The sequence below is a fragment of the Ochotona princeps genome, chromosome 18, assembly GCF_030435755.1.
Source record: "Ochotona princeps isolate mOchPri1 chromosome 18, mOchPri1.hap1, whole genome shotgun sequence".
In the NCBI taxonomy this organism is placed as follows: domain Eukaryota; kingdom Metazoa; phylum Chordata; class Mammalia; order Lagomorpha; family Ochotonidae; genus Ochotona; species Ochotona princeps.
The window spans coordinates 28,943,343-28,960,760 of record NC_080849.1 but is presented as its reverse complement, the minus strand read 5'-3'; the positions used below and the strand labels follow the sequence as shown (position 1 = coordinate 28,960,760).

The 17,418-nt window shown below is 41.4% G+C and overlaps 1 protein-coding gene across 1 annotated transcript in view; it reads right to left on the bottom strand.

Moving 5' to 3' along the window:
• The window catches only part of TPGS2 (tubulin polyglutamylase complex subunit 2), a 37,335-nt gene that overhangs the window by 9,446 nt on the left and 10,471 nt on the right, over positions 1-17,418 (bottom strand). The window contains exon 2 of the mRNA XM_004579544.3: positions 3,049-3,128. Coding sequence (XP_004579601.1) covers positions 3,049-3,128 — 80 coding nt within the window. The remainder of the gene's footprint in view (positions 1-3,048; positions 3,129-17,418) is intronic.

The following is a 17,418-nucleotide window of genomic DNA, read 5'->3' as shown; positions in this document are numbered from 1 at the left end:
CAGGAATCACTTTTTGATGCCTCCCCCTTCACCCCTTCTGACCCCCGACAGCTTTCACATGAGCTGTGTCACTGCGTCTGTAAGTGTCGGTCATAATTGAAGGGAACTCAACACAGTTACCTAATCCAGAGGCAGATTCTTGAGAGATCCTTTAAAGACCCTGAAGAGCAGCTCTGCGAAGATATGTTCCAAAAGAGTAAATTCTAGTGCAGCAAGCAAAACTGCAACAAATGCACAAAGTCTTAGATTTGCACAGAAGGAATAATACGCCTCAAATTCCTTCATTAAGGGACACTGCACATGCCCTCATGCTGCTAGCACCCTGGCACAGTATCCCTGTCCCCTCAGTCTCCCTAGCAGGACCTCATCCCTCAGGAAGACACCAGGATCTCATTCTCATGACAGAGCTTGTGGCAGCGAGACACTTCTCTGTAAAAGGCTGATTTAAGCCTGGAAAGGACCAGCAGGGATGTTGCCAACCACATCTTCTCCTTGTGCAATAAGGCCAACCAGGCCAGACTTGTAGAGAGCCACAGCCACACCTGCAATAGGTTCTGATAGGATGGGCAACTAAGAACTAGACAGTGCCAGAGAATTCAGGGGCTATGGGTGCAAATGTGACAGGGCTGAGTGAAGCTGCAAAAAAGTTGGGATGTTGCTGAGCTAAAGTCCTGGAGAGAAACTCCTCTGTGGCGCGGACAGTCACACTGGCAGCACTGAACATGCACCAAGGGGGCTGTCTGGCAGCCAAGGGCAAGACTCCCACAACGCTGTCCTGCAGCAGAGGGCAGCCTGGCAGGGCACAAAGGGCATGGCAAGAGCCAGGCTATCTGCCACTAAGGTATCACAGCCTCAGTTTCTTCATCTACAAAGTGGAGCTACCATTCTGATCTTGCAGGGTTGCTATTCATTCAATATAAAAATAATGTATGTGATGGTAGCAAATACTTATTAAATGGCAGGGCAATTTCTTGCCCCTAGTCAAATCCATCTGCTACTCAAACAGCCAAAATGGCTATCCCCCAAAATTGTATCTTCACATTTCCCTACATAAAATACTACAGTAGCACCACCAAGACAAGCAGCAAATTCTTGGAGCTCCAGTTGCGCAATCGGTTAGCACGCGGTACTTATAAAGCAGCAAATTCTTGAGGGTCCATGAGGCCTGCATGTCTTGGCCATGGTTCTCTCCTCTCTTACTTGAACAGTGTACTCCTTCCCATCTGACAGCCTTCACGCAGGCTGAAAACTCCTCGCCAGAGCACATACGCTTAATTTACTTTTCATGGCTTATGTGGGGGGAAAAAAAAATCTTTCCTCAACTAGGTCAGGCCTCTTGGCATTGCTCCTCCTACCTTTATAACAGTACCCAGTCCAACCTGTAATTGCACGCAGAACAATCTACACTATCAGACATTTCAGATCAAGAGGTAATAAAAGTGTGTTTTAAAAAAATTCTCATGGGGCTGGCATTGTGGCAATGCCGCTTAAGCCACCATCTGCAACTCCAGCATTCCATCCTGGCTGTTCCACTTCTGATCTGGCTCCCTGTTAATGTGCCATAGAAAGCAGTGGAGGATAGCCCCAATATTGCCATCCATATGAGAGAGCAGGATAGAGTTTCTGACTCTAGGCTTCAGTCTGGCTCAGCCCCCATTGTTGCAGCCATTTGGGGATTGAACCAATGGATGGAAGATTTCTCTCTCTCTCTCTCTACCTTTCAAAAAAAATAATAAATCTTAAAAAGCAAAAATTACCATTGAATCCTCAGGATTCAAAACTAGACATAATGCTTTGTCCATTTCAGGAACTTAAAATGTTTATTGAATAAATGACTTAAAGTTCTGGAGGTTGGGAAGCATTAGCTGTTGATGTGGTTAATTGCTGTTTGCAACACTTAAAATGTTTTATGCCACAAGATGCCTACTATCCATCTATGAACTTAGTCTCTCTTTTTGCTGAATCTCTATCTTTGTTGTGTTGAGCTTGTTCTAAACTGATGTCCATACTTGAGTGACAATTGATCCAAAGCACAATCCGTATATAGTGAAATGAAACTTAGCTTGATAGGCAAGTAAATTATAACCTAACCTAAGTGGCTACCCTAACCAAACAATTGAGCTCAGCCATTCACAGCAGTGTAACCTTCAGCCACACACAAATGATCAAATAAAGCAAAATGCCAAACTGTACCAATCAGGCAATCTCAAGTACTTCATTTTTGTTTCCTTGGTAAGACACGGTGATGGAGTAGAGACAAAAGCCTTAGATCCATTTGGCTTCTCACCTACACAGGAGCAAGCAGGCCTCTATTCCCCTGCCCAGTTAGCACAGCCCCATCCTGTCTTGACCAGCCCTCCTCCATGCTACTAACTTGAAGGCCCACCCCACTCCCAGAGCACCCTGCTATCTCAAAGCACCCTTAGAATTAGCCCAAGCTCTCCTTCTATGTAGGTAGTACAGCTTTAGCTTGGACTTCTCAAGCCCCTCACCACTGCTTGTGCTATATAAACCACTGATGTATAAGGAGGGTGTTCTCTCCCTGCCGTGTGTTCATCGGCAACTCTGACATATGATCATCTGGGAGTGAGTCCCTCCCAGGCTTATTCTCTGAATGAACGTGGTTTGGCTGTGGCTTTGTGTTGTCTCTTCTTTCCTTACAAATACAGCTCATCTCACTGTAAGGAGAGGCATTTTGAATTATCTTTGGTCTGGAATGCCATCCCACCCTAGAACTTTTTCTTGTTCAAGTAAACTTTGTTCAATGTAACTAGTTTTGGGGTTGTTATTTTTTCACAACACTTAAATATGATTTTGAATGTCCACACCCTCCATAGGCTTAGTGGGGCTCACAGAAAACACTTCATAACGAGTAAGTAGGTAGAATGGGAGGGAATCCTGGATAGGCACAGAGAAAACAGCGAGTTCCACCTGCAAGGCAAGGATGGCTTGAAATAAGAGTCAGTTTCCTGTCCTAAGCTTTTCTTTCAGGGACACTGATGCTGACCTCTCTGTTGGGAGGTAAGGATTCCACATGATAATGCTTACCTGTTCCCAGGAAGAAATCATATGACGTTCAGCAGGTGCTTTTTCAGTGATGTTCACCTCTGTCACACCTGGAGAAGATTCTGAAGCAGAAAAAGAGATTCTGTGGCGTTGCACTTGGTCTACTCTCCAACGTTTTACATTAGAGGTTGGCTATGTGAAAACCACTCTAGGAATATGCATGAGCACTTATTTTTAGCATCGAGGGAGAACTTGTTGGTCCCTCAAAGGCACTTGCTTCCATTAACCTAGGACAACATGAGTAGCTGCCCTGGTAGAAAGCCTGTTCGCAAAACATGCTCAATCGTTTTACACATTCAATAAAGAACTGAGATTCCAGATTGGTAGAAAATTTACAGTAAACTTTTCAGCTTTTATATCTATTAAATCATATATATGATTTAAAAGAGTATGAAATAGCATATCATTAACTTTTATAAAACTTGTAACTTGTTATATTTTCTTCCAAATATACCTCATTTTGAATTTAATTGTCTACTCCCTGAGGTCAAGAATTTAGAAGCTGGGCCAGCATGATTAAGACTCCGGAACTACACCAAGCACAAACATCTCCAGAGAAGAAAAAGGTTTCCAAATAATCTGGTATACCTCTCTTTGTGGAGCTGCAGTCAACATTCACTCTGGGATGAAAGAGGAGTACAACAGATTTCAGTACACGCCACACATTGTTTGTGGTGGCCCAAGCTTGTGATTTTGAAATCTTTAGGGCATAAATTCTGTCACAAAAGCTGCTATGGCTTCAATTTTGTCCTTCTAAAAATGGCATGTTGAATCCTAAACCCCAATACCTCAAAATATGACCTTATTTGGAAACAGGACTATTGCCAATGTACTTATTTCAGAAGAGGTTATATTAGTGTAAGGTAAATCCTGATCAAGTATAATTGGTATCTTTATACAAACAGCATCACATGAAGAGACAGGAACAGAGGGAATGTGGCCACACACAGGTGGAGGACTGGAGTGATACATCCAGGAATCCAGCAGGACACACACCCCAGCAGGTTTCAAAGTGTGCATGGTGCTGCAGCCTCTTGATTTCACAATTTGGTCTCTACAGCTATGAACCTCTGTTGTGCTAAGCCATCCAATGTGGGTACCTTTTGCAGCAGTCAAATGAAACCCACGCAAAGCCATCTACTGTCTCTTTTAATGATATGTAAATTATTCCTCTACTCTGGCTTTTTTCCTCTCCATTCTTGTTTGGGTCTAGCTTTTGTGTGGAAGATTAGGACTGATGCCTATTTGTATCTTCTTCCATTTCAGAATCCAAATCTTCTACTGTAGTCAGTGAGCGTTTCCTTACTGCCTCCCTTCCCAGGGCCTGCCCCAGAAACATACCCAGTATGCACATTCAGTTGTGCTGTACCCCTTCCTGATATACACATGTGCCCATGTCTTCATGCACCCAAACCCTACCTATACTTTAAGGCCACACTCAAGACCCTGCTTCTCCCATGAAATTACTAATTACTCTAATTACTCTAGCTCACTTTCAACTCTGTTTCCTTTTATGGAGGGTGAGAGCCACAATGTTGGCTATTTTGAACTATATCTTGATTATTTACCATGAGGTCTAGGCACACTGTAAATAAGGAATATATGGAAATGTATTTTAAAATTCTCTAGGAATCTAGTGGAGATTTCTAATCTAGTTTCATGTGGCTGAACAATTTTGTAAATATGCCTGTATTCCTATGTATCATAAACTTTCTTCCAATCGTCAGAAAACTCAAATCTTGGGATGCAGTAATAGCCCAATATAGGAACTAAGAAATCTAGATCCAACTACTCTAGCCTTGATGTATACATTCATTAACTGTAGGACCCAATTTATGCATTCATAAATTGTAGGACTTCCTCTCACCTTCAGTAAGACAGTAATATTGCTTTTGGTAGAGAAAAAAAATAAGGGCGCTATGGAACAATAAAAAGTACTACATGGTTATACCCCTTTTTCTACCTTCTGTTCAATGTTCTTCCAGCGATACTAGGGAAAATGGTGCTGTGATGGAAAAATATTATGAGCTTCAAGCTATTAGGCCTGGAGTGCGAAAGAGGTAGCCATTTTATTTTTAGCCTCACTCAACTGAGTGTGGAAAAGTGTCAGTCCCTGCTTGGCTAGGATGAAAGACACTTTCTGTCCTCTCAAAGATGACCCCATTTAGCACTGCTCCACCAAAGTCAATGTAGTGAATAACTAAAGTTATTCATATTGCACAGACAAGGATACGAGGCTGAGTGGTTAAACCAAAGCAAATTCTCTGACTCCAAGAATAGGTCTAATTGAGAGAAAGAAAATTGAGCAAAAGTTGTTACAGGTTCCTTAGCACAACCCTTTAACTATCTTAAGCAATATAGGGTTTTGCCTGAACAATTTAGCAACCCAGCACTCTACCCACACTAGTACAGACAGAATTTTTGCCAATAACCCAGCTGTTGTATAGTGATGTCATCTGACTACACCTACTGAACCATCTGGTATCTAGCACTACAAGAGGCTCTGTAAGGTCAGACAAAACTACTATGATGCTACGGCAGATGGGGTCTTATCATACTTAATGTTGGAATTCCTCCACAATAGGCCAGCTAATCAGCACACTGATCTTAATAACTTTCAGACAGTAAAAGCTGCAAAGGAAGTACCCACTGTAACAGCTCTTCTTTTTAGCATTAGTGAGAAAGAAATTTTGAGGAAGAGGCCATCATGCAATGAATTTTATTTGTGTGATATTCTACCATGGGAAGTTGGGATAAATCATCCTGCTTAGCTTTCAACTAGCCTATAAGGCAGGCATTATCAGCCCCGTTTTATAGAAAAGGAAAATGAGGTTCAGAGACATAAAATTATTTTGTAGAACTAAGCTTTTTGGCCAAAACTATGAATATCAAAACTCTTTTCCCACAATGCTTTCTTAGTGATTATTATTTTCATGAGATAACCAGAAGCATTTTGAGGATGCTCAGAAAGCAATAGCAGTAACACTGTCTTTCAGTATACCAAGATGCCACACATGAACAAAGGTGACAAGGGATAGTCATCATGATTTCCCTGCCTTAGGGACAAGCATGTATAGGCAGCCTTTCTGGAATAATTTATGTGGTAGAGTAACAGATAAGAAACTCAGGTCTTCAGACAGCATAGCCCACTCTAGGTAATTGGGTGGGATATCACAGATCAAAACTCCTTGTGCTGGCTTACACCAGAGATGGGTACCAACAATTTCCCGCTTCCCTCATGTTTACACTATTGCTGCAGTGAGTGGTGAAGTTTATTTCTCCATCTCCTTTAGTTTGGCTTTGTCTATGACTGTTCTGAATAAAATGTGGTAAAACGACACATGCCAGTTTGGACTTTAGCTGTAAGAGCTCTTGCAGTTTCTGTCTTCCATTGAGTCCTAAGCCATCACATACTAAATCTGTACTACTCATCTGCAGAGAGAACATGCTGAGTAGCACCAAGAGGACAGGCATATGAGTGCAGATGTCAACAGATAATTCCAGTTCCAGCAGTGATCTAGCAGCAGCCACTGGAAAGACTCAAGATGACCACATCTGAACTGAGTCAACCCACTGAACTAGGAAATGGCAAATTGTTATCTCAACCTACTATGCTTTGGGCATGGCCTGTAACTCAAATGTTGGTAACTGGGGCAAATTCCTCAAGGGCAAACAATCTCTGAGTCAATGATCTTTAGGGTATTTAATGAGGACCTGCTATGTTCTCAACTTGCAGAAATTATTGCAAAGTAGGAATGACCAGTAATATAAACCAGACAGACATGAAGAAAAACTGAAAATATGAGGATTTTTGAGAAGGTCAAATGGAGCACCCAGGATGCATGACATCCTCCACAGAGAACCAAAATAATAACATACTGCTACATTTCAAGGTGAATTCCTAAGGCAGAACATCAGAATTCAACACAGGAGATACAAGAACCTTGGAGGATATGAAGACCTGGGACAGCAGTATATAGAGAGGAACAATTTGACTGGCAATCGCAGAGCAACAACAGAAAAGCCTCAGTAGCTATCTCCACAGACACCTTATGCTAGCAATCCTAGCAAAAAGGAACATAATAATGCTTTAGTGACAGTCATCAAGGATAGGAAATTGATGAAATACTTGACAAATGATTCAAAAGAATGATCATAATGATAGAGATACAAGAGACTATAGTTTAATGAAATTAGGAAAACAACTCATGAAACAGAGAAATTTGGTGAAGACAGAGGTGAAAAACGATCAATTCTAGAGGCCAGTGTTGTAGCACAGCACGACAAGTCACTACCTGTAATGCCAGCATCTCATATGAACACTGGTTCAAGCCTACAGCTCTTTGCTAAGGCATCTGGGAAAGTACCAGAAGTAGGTCAAAGCATTTGGCCCCTGTCAGCCATATGGAAGACCAGGATGGAGTTTCTGGCTCATGACTTTGATCCAGCCCAGCCCTAGCTGTTTGAGTGAACCATCATATACAAGATTTCACCATCTCTCACTTTCAGTACTCTGTCTCTCAAGTAAAATAAATATATGCCAACAGAAAATAACCAAACAGAAATCTTGGAAATAAACAAAGAACTAAGAAAAAAACAAACAAAAAGCAAAACAAAACACAGATTAGATTAAGCAGAAGAAAGAAATATCTGAACTTGAAGACAGATATTACAAAGCTTTCCATGCACAAGGAAAACCTAGGAAGAGGAGAAGCAGGAGAAGTGGGAGAAGTGGGAGAAGTGGGAGTAGAGGGAGTAGAGGGAGGAGGAAAAGGTGAAGAAAACAGACTCACAACTTTTGGAGATGTTAATAAATGAAGAAATATTTGAGTCCTGGGGATCTCTGAAAGCGTACAAAGTACGAAAAGAATGAAAAACTGGTTCAATAAAATAACAGCTGAAAATGCCTTTGATCTTGAGAAAGATATGGTCATCCAAGAATAGAAGACCCAAAGAAAGGTACGTTCAATCCTTACCATAACACATTATAGTTTAACTCTCAAAAGCACAAGACAAAGAATTCGTACAAGACAAGGAGAAAAAGCACAAGACAAAGAGAAAAGCACCAATAAGCACTTAAGGGAACCCCAATTAGATTAACAGCAAATTTTCATCAGAAACCTTGTAGGCCATGAAGATATGGAACGATGTATTCTAAGTTATGAAAGAAAAACATTCATCAACTGAGACTATCATACACAGCAAAAGTATTCTATCAAGGATAAATAAGACACTCTATGATAACCAAAAATTGAGGACATTTATCAATAATTACCACACCAACATTACAAGTAACAACAACAACAAAAAAAGCCAAACAAAAAACTCCCAAATCATGAAAATGCGTGAAAGTATAAAACCTAAAGAGTATATACAAAAAAGAAATACAAAAGAACCAAACCTCTTGGGAAGAAGCCTGGTCTCTTCAACAAATGCTGAAGGAGCTTGCAGAGTTAAAAAGACCAGTACCTGTCACATTATTAAAAAATCAGCTCTAAACGGATCAAGGACCTAAACCTAGCAGTTCAACTCACAATAATTAAGATATGAAATCAACTCAGGTATGCATTAACTGATGACTACTTATAGAAAATGTGGAAAGATACCCTAAGAAATATTAGTCATAAAAAAAGTAATGACCTCTTCTCTTTTGCAACAAAACTGGTGCTAGTAGAAACATTACACGTTGGGAAATAAGCCAGTTTCCAAAACACAAATACCACATTTTCTCTGCTATGTAGTAGTTAGTATAGAATACAAAAAGTGTAGAAAAGAAACGGACATCATGAGATTTATTGTTTTATTTCTTGTTTCAACTCCTGTGATGCTGTAGCCTTTATATATATTATTTTTTATTTGTTGACTATTATTGTTTGTGGTACACTAAGCCTGTGATTTTGGAGTTAAATTATATTTTAAGAAACTTTCTTTTATTTTTAAAATTTATCATACAATTCTGTATAGTCTGGGATTCCCCTCTACCCCCCGATTGATTTTTCCTATAATGCCACACTCTTCATAAGCAGTTACAATTCCATCAGTTTGCTATTTAACTGTGCCCCGACAATACAGTGTCAGACAGTCCATCATCCCATTGTCTAGATATATCCAACACTTCCATTAGGAGTCCATCTTTTGTTTGGAAGCAGAGATGCATGTTGTATTGTCTTCACTTCTGGATATGGCAGTCTTCATTACTCCATCACTATACATTCCAATTTGCATGATGGATTCCTTATATTAGAGAAAACATATTTCTCATTTTTAATTGACTTATTTCGCTGAGCATAATGGTCTCAGTTAGGACCATCTAGTTGTAAATGGTATATTTTTATTCTTTATGATGGCTGAATAATATTCCATGATCCTAATATCTAGGATTTACAAAGAGCTTCAGAAACTCAGGGAAAGTGGAAAAAAAAAAACCCTGTGAAAAATGGGCAATGGAAATGAACAGACATTTTTCAAAAGAACAGATCCAATTAGCTAACAGACATATGAAAGGATGCTCAGACTCCCTAACCATCAGAGAGATACACATGAAAACCACATTGTGGTTCCACCTAACTCCAGTGATGTTGGTCTACATTCAGAACTCAAGTAACCACACCTACTGGCGTGGATGTGGGGAGAAAGGTACCCTCCTTCACTGCTGGTGGGAGTGTAGGCTGGTACAACCAATATGGAAATTACATTCTAACTGAAGAAAAAAAAAACAGATATGGATTGAGGGAAAGATGATGGGAGGGATGTGTGGCTATCTTTCTAGAATCGGGTTTAGACAAATACGTGAAATCTGTTCTTTTTATATGCATAAAATTTAAAAATGAAAAAAATAAAAAAGACCAGCACCTGTCACATTATACAAAAATCAGCTCTAAGTGGATCAAGGACCTAAATCCACACCCAGAAACCATCAAACTATTAAAGGAAAACATAGGAAGCACTCTCCAAGATATAGAAATGGGAAAAGATTTCTTAGAAAAGAAGCCAAAAGCACAGAAAGTTAAAGACAAAATAAATAAATGGGACTACATCAAACTTAAAAGCTTCTGTACTGCAAAGAAAATAATTAACAAAGTGAAGAAGCAGTCAACAGAATGGGAGAAAATCTTCACACACTACACAATTGACAGGGAAGTAACTTCCAGGATTTACAAAGAGCTTCAGAAATCAGGGACAGTAATAAAAAACCAACTCTGTGAAGAAATGGATGAAGGAAATGAACAGACATTTTTCAAAAGAACAGATTCAAATGGCTATTAGACACATGAAAAGATGCTCAGGCTCCCTAGCCTGATGGGGGATACAAATGAAAACCACATTGAGGTTTCACCTAACTCCAGTGATGTTGGTCTACATTCAGAACTCTACTAACAACACCTGCTGGCATGAATGAGGGGAGAAAGGTACCCTCCTTCACTGCTGGTGGGAGTGTAGGTTAGTACAACCAGTGTGGGAATCAGTATGGAGACTGCTTAGAGAACTGCAAATAAACTTGCCATATGACCCAGCTATCCCGCTCCTAGGAATATATCCAAAGGAAACGAAAACTGCATATGAGAAGGGGATCTGTAATCCTATATTTACAGTAACACAATCTACAGATTGTGCCCATCCAAAGAGAAATGGTTAAAGAAACCATGGTACATCTACTGCATAGAATATTACTGAGCCATTAAAAAGAATGAAATGATACCATTTGCAACTAGATGGACCCAACCAGAGGCCCTTATGCTCAGTGAAACAAGTCAATCCCAAAAGAACAAATACCATATGTTCTTTCTGATATAAGGCAGTCTTCATGCAAATTATGAGATTAATACCCCTTCCATACTGTTTTTGCTGCATCCCATGTGTTTTGATGTTTCTACTTTCATTTGTTTCAGTTTCTTTTCTTTTTGAATTCATTGCTGGCTCATGGATCGCACAGTGGCATCACTTTACCCGAGAGGCTTTTATGTTTTCTTTTTCAGTTCTTCACCCATGCTTGGTTGTTCAGTGGTGCATTTTGACTCCAACAACCATTATTTAAGAGAATGTATAGTGATGGCGTAAGAGAGACTACCATATCCAGATGTGAAGATACAATGCAGTATGCACCTCTACTTCCAAATCAAAGACGGACTCCCAATGAAACTGTTGGACATATCTAGACAATGGGATGCTGGACTGTCTGACATTGTACCAGCAATGTCAGGGCACACTTAAATAACAGACTGATGGACTCATGACTGCTTATGAAGGACTGTACTATACTAATAATATGGGCAAAATCAGTTGGGAGGTGGGAATTTGGGGGTGGGAACTTCCACAAATCCCATCCCCTACAGAATTGTACCATAACATTCAAAATTAATTTTTAAAAATGATAAAAAATAAAAGTGACAAAACAGAACCAAACCTCAAACCTCATCAGTAAACTGCAAAAACAAAGAGTGAAACAAAATGGAGCAACACAAGATATGTAAAACAGAAGAAACTTCTAAAATAAGATAGTCATTACTTTTTCATAATCCTGAATGAAAATAGACTGAATTCCTCAAATAAATGGCACAAACATCCTGAATGACTACAAAAACAAAGCCCAACAAAATGCTGCCTACAAGAAACTCACCTCACCAGTACAAGAGACAAGCATAGATTGAAAGGGAACAACTTGAAAAAAAAAATCAAGGACAAAGATGGTCACTATATAATGATACAGGGACCGATTCAACATGAAGGAACAGTAATTGTAAACATAAAAACAGCTAATGTGGGAGCAAGCAGTTGTACAAATAAGCATTGCTAGGACTAAGGAGAGAGCTCAGTTTTCAACCAGGTAATAGGGCAAGACTTCAATATCACACCCTCACCAATGAATTAATCATCTGAAAAGTAATCAAAGAATATTAGAGTTAAATTATACCATACACCAAAATGACCTAAAATACACTTATAAAACAACTCATCTAGAATGTACATTCTTTTCATCAGCTCTTGAAACATCCTCAAGAACAGATAACATATTAAGCCACACAACAAATCTCAACAAATTAAAAATCAAATAAAAAACCAAATCATAAGGTCCATTTTTTTCTAACCACAACAGAATAAAACTAGAAACCCAAAACAAAAGAAACCTTAGGATTTACATAAGTACATGGAGACTGAGCATGCTTCTGAAAAAACAATGGGTTATTGAAAAGATAAGAAAGAATAAAAAATACTCAAAACAAATGAAAATATAAACATACCAAAAAATTTATGGGACACAGCAATGGTAGTAGTAAGAGGAAGTCTGCAGTAAGTAGTGTCTACATTTAAAAGAATCAACAATAAACTATTCAACACATTTCAAATAAGCGGAATAATACATCTTAAGGAGCTAGAGATATAAAAACACATCAAATTCAAAGTTGGTAGAAGAAAATAATCATTAGAGAACAAAGTTGGAACTACCACACTAGCAAAGAAATACGGGAGAAAACCGAGAAAAGAGACAGAAAAAAAGATACAACTTACTACATGAAGCATCATTAGTAATGCTACAGTTTGAACAGAATTTGGCTCCCAAGCTCATATAGTTGCATTCCCAAGTCATATATTCATAGTACTAAGGGGAGGGAAGCTTAATCCAATAATGGTGTCTATGAGATTGGCCTAGAGGAGTTCCTTAGATAACAGGGAGGATGCAGTTCTTAGGAGAGAGCTGATGACTTTAGCCTAGTCATTGTCTGCTTCCTGGCTCATCATGTATACGATTATTCTGCACACACACCCAAAGCAATGGGACCTGTCTGATCTTTGACTCTGAACCTCAAAACTGTGAGCCAGAATAAATTTTCTCTTCTTTTTTTTTTTTTCTTTTTTTTTTTTTTTATAATCCATTTTATTGTATTGTTGTTGACAATCTTTACATAGTTAACTATAGTTGAAGGAAAATCAAGAAAGAGAAGAAAAAAAAAAAAAGGTTCAGGGGGATAGGGAGGTGGGCAATGCTATTATGTCCATATTGTTTCCATCATGTATCTGAGGTAAAAGGGGATATTGAGGGAGAAGCCCCACCCGGTTTCCCGCCCACCCCAAGTCCCGGATGTGGGGCATGCTCTGAGATATGTGCTCAAGTGGAGTTAATAGTTCTCCAGTTATGAGTCACTGCCAGTTTCGCTCGATGAGGTGGTCCACTGATTGATATGGTCCATCATGAAGTCTCCATTTGTCCCATATTTCGCTCCCAACATGTAGCTGAGATGAATGATTGTCCTATTCTGTCTTCTGTCTTTTCTTGGTTAGAATTCTGAGTCCAGCAGTTCAAGTGGGGAGATCTCCAAAGATACTTTGAGGTATTCCCAGACCAGATTCTTGTATGTTCTAGCAAGCACAGGGCCCGGCACAGTCCATCACCCTGATCAGCTGGTGGTTGCAATTGCTGTGTTGGTTCTGTTTTCAGTCCCGAGTTGCACTGGAACCAATGGGTGTTGCAGTCCAGTCTGGTTCGGCCCTTACATCAACCAGTGGGAGCTGCAGCCTAGTCGGGGCGACCCACAATAACCCCCACCAAGCCTGCCCCCTACCCTGGTTTGCCAATTTGTGTAGCAGAAGACCAGTCTGTCCCCCATCCCATTTGGCTCTGGTACTTGTCAATGGGTATTAAAGCTTAGTTCTATCTAATCGACTCAACCATCCAGCCCTCACAGATGTTGTTGAGTGCCTCTGTCTAGCCATCCCAGCCCCCGTCCTAGTTTTCATGCCCTCCCACGGGAATAGTGACCCAAGAAGGGGGAACCCACTTTTTCCCTCCCAGGTCTCTCTGTCCCGGTTTATGCACTCTTTAGGTGGTCCTGTGATTTGACTCGACAGAATTAGTCCCCAGTGCCAGCTTCTGCCAGCTGATGCTGTGGCCCTGATCTTGTCCACATGCAGCGCACAGGTGTTGTAGCCTTGCTTAGTCGTGTCTGTCTCTATCCCAGCCAACACTCTCCAGTGGGAGTGGTTGTCCAGCGAGGGGACCAGCCCCTTAACCCCCCCGCCAGCTCTGCCCCTCCCTTCCTGGATCTCACGTGTGCTGGATGGGTGCTGCATTCATATCCAGTACAGGCAACCACGCCCTGGCGTTCCAGAATGTGTACTGGTTTTGTCGCAACCAAACCCGGCCCATTCCACACTCTGTTCTGGTGATCGGATTTGCCAGAGGATGACATGAACTGATTCAGCCTGGCCTGCTCCTGACCCATGCCGAATGCATGCCAGTGGGAAACTTTCCATGGCCTATTCTGGGCTGTTTCCAATCATGCTTCTCGCGCTTACCTGCAGGGACTGTGTCCTGCCAGAGGAGTTGCCCAGGCTCCTCCATCAGAACCCCTCCCAATGCCAGATTTTGCGCTTGCCAGGGGGTTCTTGAGCCAACCCTACTCAGTTCACCTCCTGTCCTAGCAGGAACAGTGGCTTTTCCTGGCTGGCTTTCACCCCATTCTGACTCTTGTTGTTGGATGTTTCAGCCCAGCCATGGCTCGTCCATACCCACATACAGCTCACACATGGCTCAGAAGGGGATTGAGACCCAGCCTAGTCAGTCCCACATCTACCCTGTTTCTCCATAACACCAGATGGTGCTGGGATCTGAACCGGCCTGGTGCATCCAATCCCAGCCCACACTAGTGCCTCGGGTGACTGCAACTGTTTCCTAGATAGAACGCAGCCCCCATTCCAGCACATACACCCCTTGGTGGGAACCTCATCCCAGCTGTGGCATCCCAGATTGGGACCGTTCCTAGCCGTAAATCACGCACCTGCACGTGGTTGCTCCGAGGACCATTAGGTGCCAGCCTGCTACACAAGCCGGAGCTTATCTTTTACTTGATAGGTGTTCAAAGCTCAGCATTATTAAGGGATTGGAAGTTCTTCAAAGGAAGAGTTACTGGCATTGGGAATCTTTAGGATTGACTCAGATCCCAGAAACAGTGGGGTCACTCTAGAGCTATCTCAGCAGCGATTCAGATGTCCAATACCCCAGAGCTCCCCGGCCGGGCGGCCAGCAGGCTCAGCCTGGCGCCAAATGGCGCACTGGCCACCCTGGCCCAGCCCGCCATGAGCCATGGCGGACTGGGTTCGGGATCCGAGCTAGACGTCCTCTCCCGCAGCCCTCGGCTCGCCTCTGGCAGCCGGAGGTTAAATCCTGCAGGCCCGAGGTTGCGCCCCTCCCCAATCCCGTTCACCCACCACCCAATGAGGGTGTTGGGTGGGTCCCGGACATGCCCAGTCACGGAGGCCTCCCCCCTCGGCGTACTCACCCCAGAAGGAAGCAGGCCGCACCCAGGCATGTCCGGGCCCAGCCCGCCATGAGCCATGGGCACATGGCGGACGGGGTTCGGGATCCGAGCTAGACGTCCTCTCCCGCAGCCCTCCATAAATTTTCTCTTCTTAAAGTTATATTTCTCAAATATTTCATTGCAGCCAAGAAAAGCTAATGCAAAGACTATTATGGGCTATATGCCAACAAACTGGAAAACCTAGCATAACAGATACATTTCTGGACAGAACCTAACAAAAGTGACACAAAAAGACACAGACAGCCTGAACAGAACAATAAGGAGTAATGTGGTTGAATTACCTCAAAAGTCTCCAAAAAAGAAAAATCTCAGAACCAGACTGCCTCATGGTTTTTTTTGTTTGGTTTTTTTTTTTGTGTGTTTTGACCAGAAGAGGGTTGGTGATGATGGTACAGGGTATAGGTGGAGAGTAATCTTCACCCATCCATGCCCAAATCTGCTAGTTCAACCCCCCAAATACTCATACAAACTGGGCCTGCCATAGGCCAAAGGCACATGCCAGGACAATTCAGGTGGCACATGGGTGGCAAAAGACATGACTACTTGAGATATCATCTGACACCTCCAGGGAGTTACAGTAGTTGGAAGCTGGAGTCAGGAGGCAGAGCTGGGATATGAACATAGGCACTTCATTATGTGCTGTGGGGTCCTAACCACTGACTTAACTGCTAGGTGGCCAAATGCCTACTACCCCTCTACCAAACGGTAAAAAGGCTCCTCATTCGAGTGCTGGCGTGGGTGGTGGTATAAACAATGTGGAGTCAACCACCATGAACGAGATGAGGTGAGGTTGTGATTACACTAACAGCTGTGATCATTGTCTCTTCTGAGCTGAGATCTACCATGTCAACTGCACACTCAGCACAGACCCTCCAGATATCCACTAAAGGAACAGTCACTCAACCAAGCCACAGAGATATAGTTTAAAGATGAAACTCATCAGAGAAAAACCACAAGTGCTTCTTGAAATGCCTAAATATAAACGTAGAAACACAAGCAACATGAATGAGGGAGGCAGTATGACTCCCCAAAAGAACAAAACAATATTTCAACAATAAAAGGCAAAAATGAAGAGTTATGGATTGCCTAAAAATGAATTAAAAAATGATCATAGGGTTACTCAAAACTAATGAGAAGTAGGAATTAAGAATATGCATACATGACAAGGATGAAAACTTTTCCTGTAAGACAAAAATTTGGAAGAAAAATCAAACTAAAATCAAACTAAAAGAAGAATTCAGTATGCTAAATAAAAAATATGGTGGAAAGTCTTAATAGCAGAGTTGGAGAGGTAGAAGAAATAATCTGATAGAAGACAAGTCTTTGAAGAACTCCCAAACAAAAAATAAGAAATGAGAAAAACCAAAAAGTGTCCACGACCTATGGGACACCATTAAACAAGCTAACATATGAGTTAGAAGTTCTTAAAAGTATAGAAAGAATGGATTAGATGACAAAATAATAATGGAAAACCTCCCTAATGCTGGACTATCTGTATTGTCTGTACCGGCAATCTCTGGGCACACTTAAATAACAGACTGATGGACTTATCACTGCTTATGAAAGACTATACTATTGTAATAATATGGGGGAAATCAGTGGAGGGTGGGAATTTTGGGGTGGGGTGGGGTGAGGAAATCCCAGACCCTGTGGAATTGTACCATAAAATTTTTTTAAAAGGTAAAAAAAAAAAAATACAAAACCTCCCTAATATGGAGAAAGGGAATCCATATACAGGAAGTACACAGAAATCATAATAAGCATGACCAGAAAAGACCTTCACCAAGACACATTACAGTTAAACTTTCCATAGCTAAACATTGAGGAAAGATTCTAGGATTGTGACAAGTGCAGGAGAGAAACAACAGATTACCTTCAGAAGATCTCCAATGAGACTTAAGCTGGAATCTCATAAACTCTACAAGCCTAGAACAGAATGGAAACATGGTCCAGGCCCTATAAGAAAGTACTGCCAATCCAGAACACCATACCTAGCAAAGCTCTTTTTTATAGATGAAGGCAAAATTTCAGACCTTCC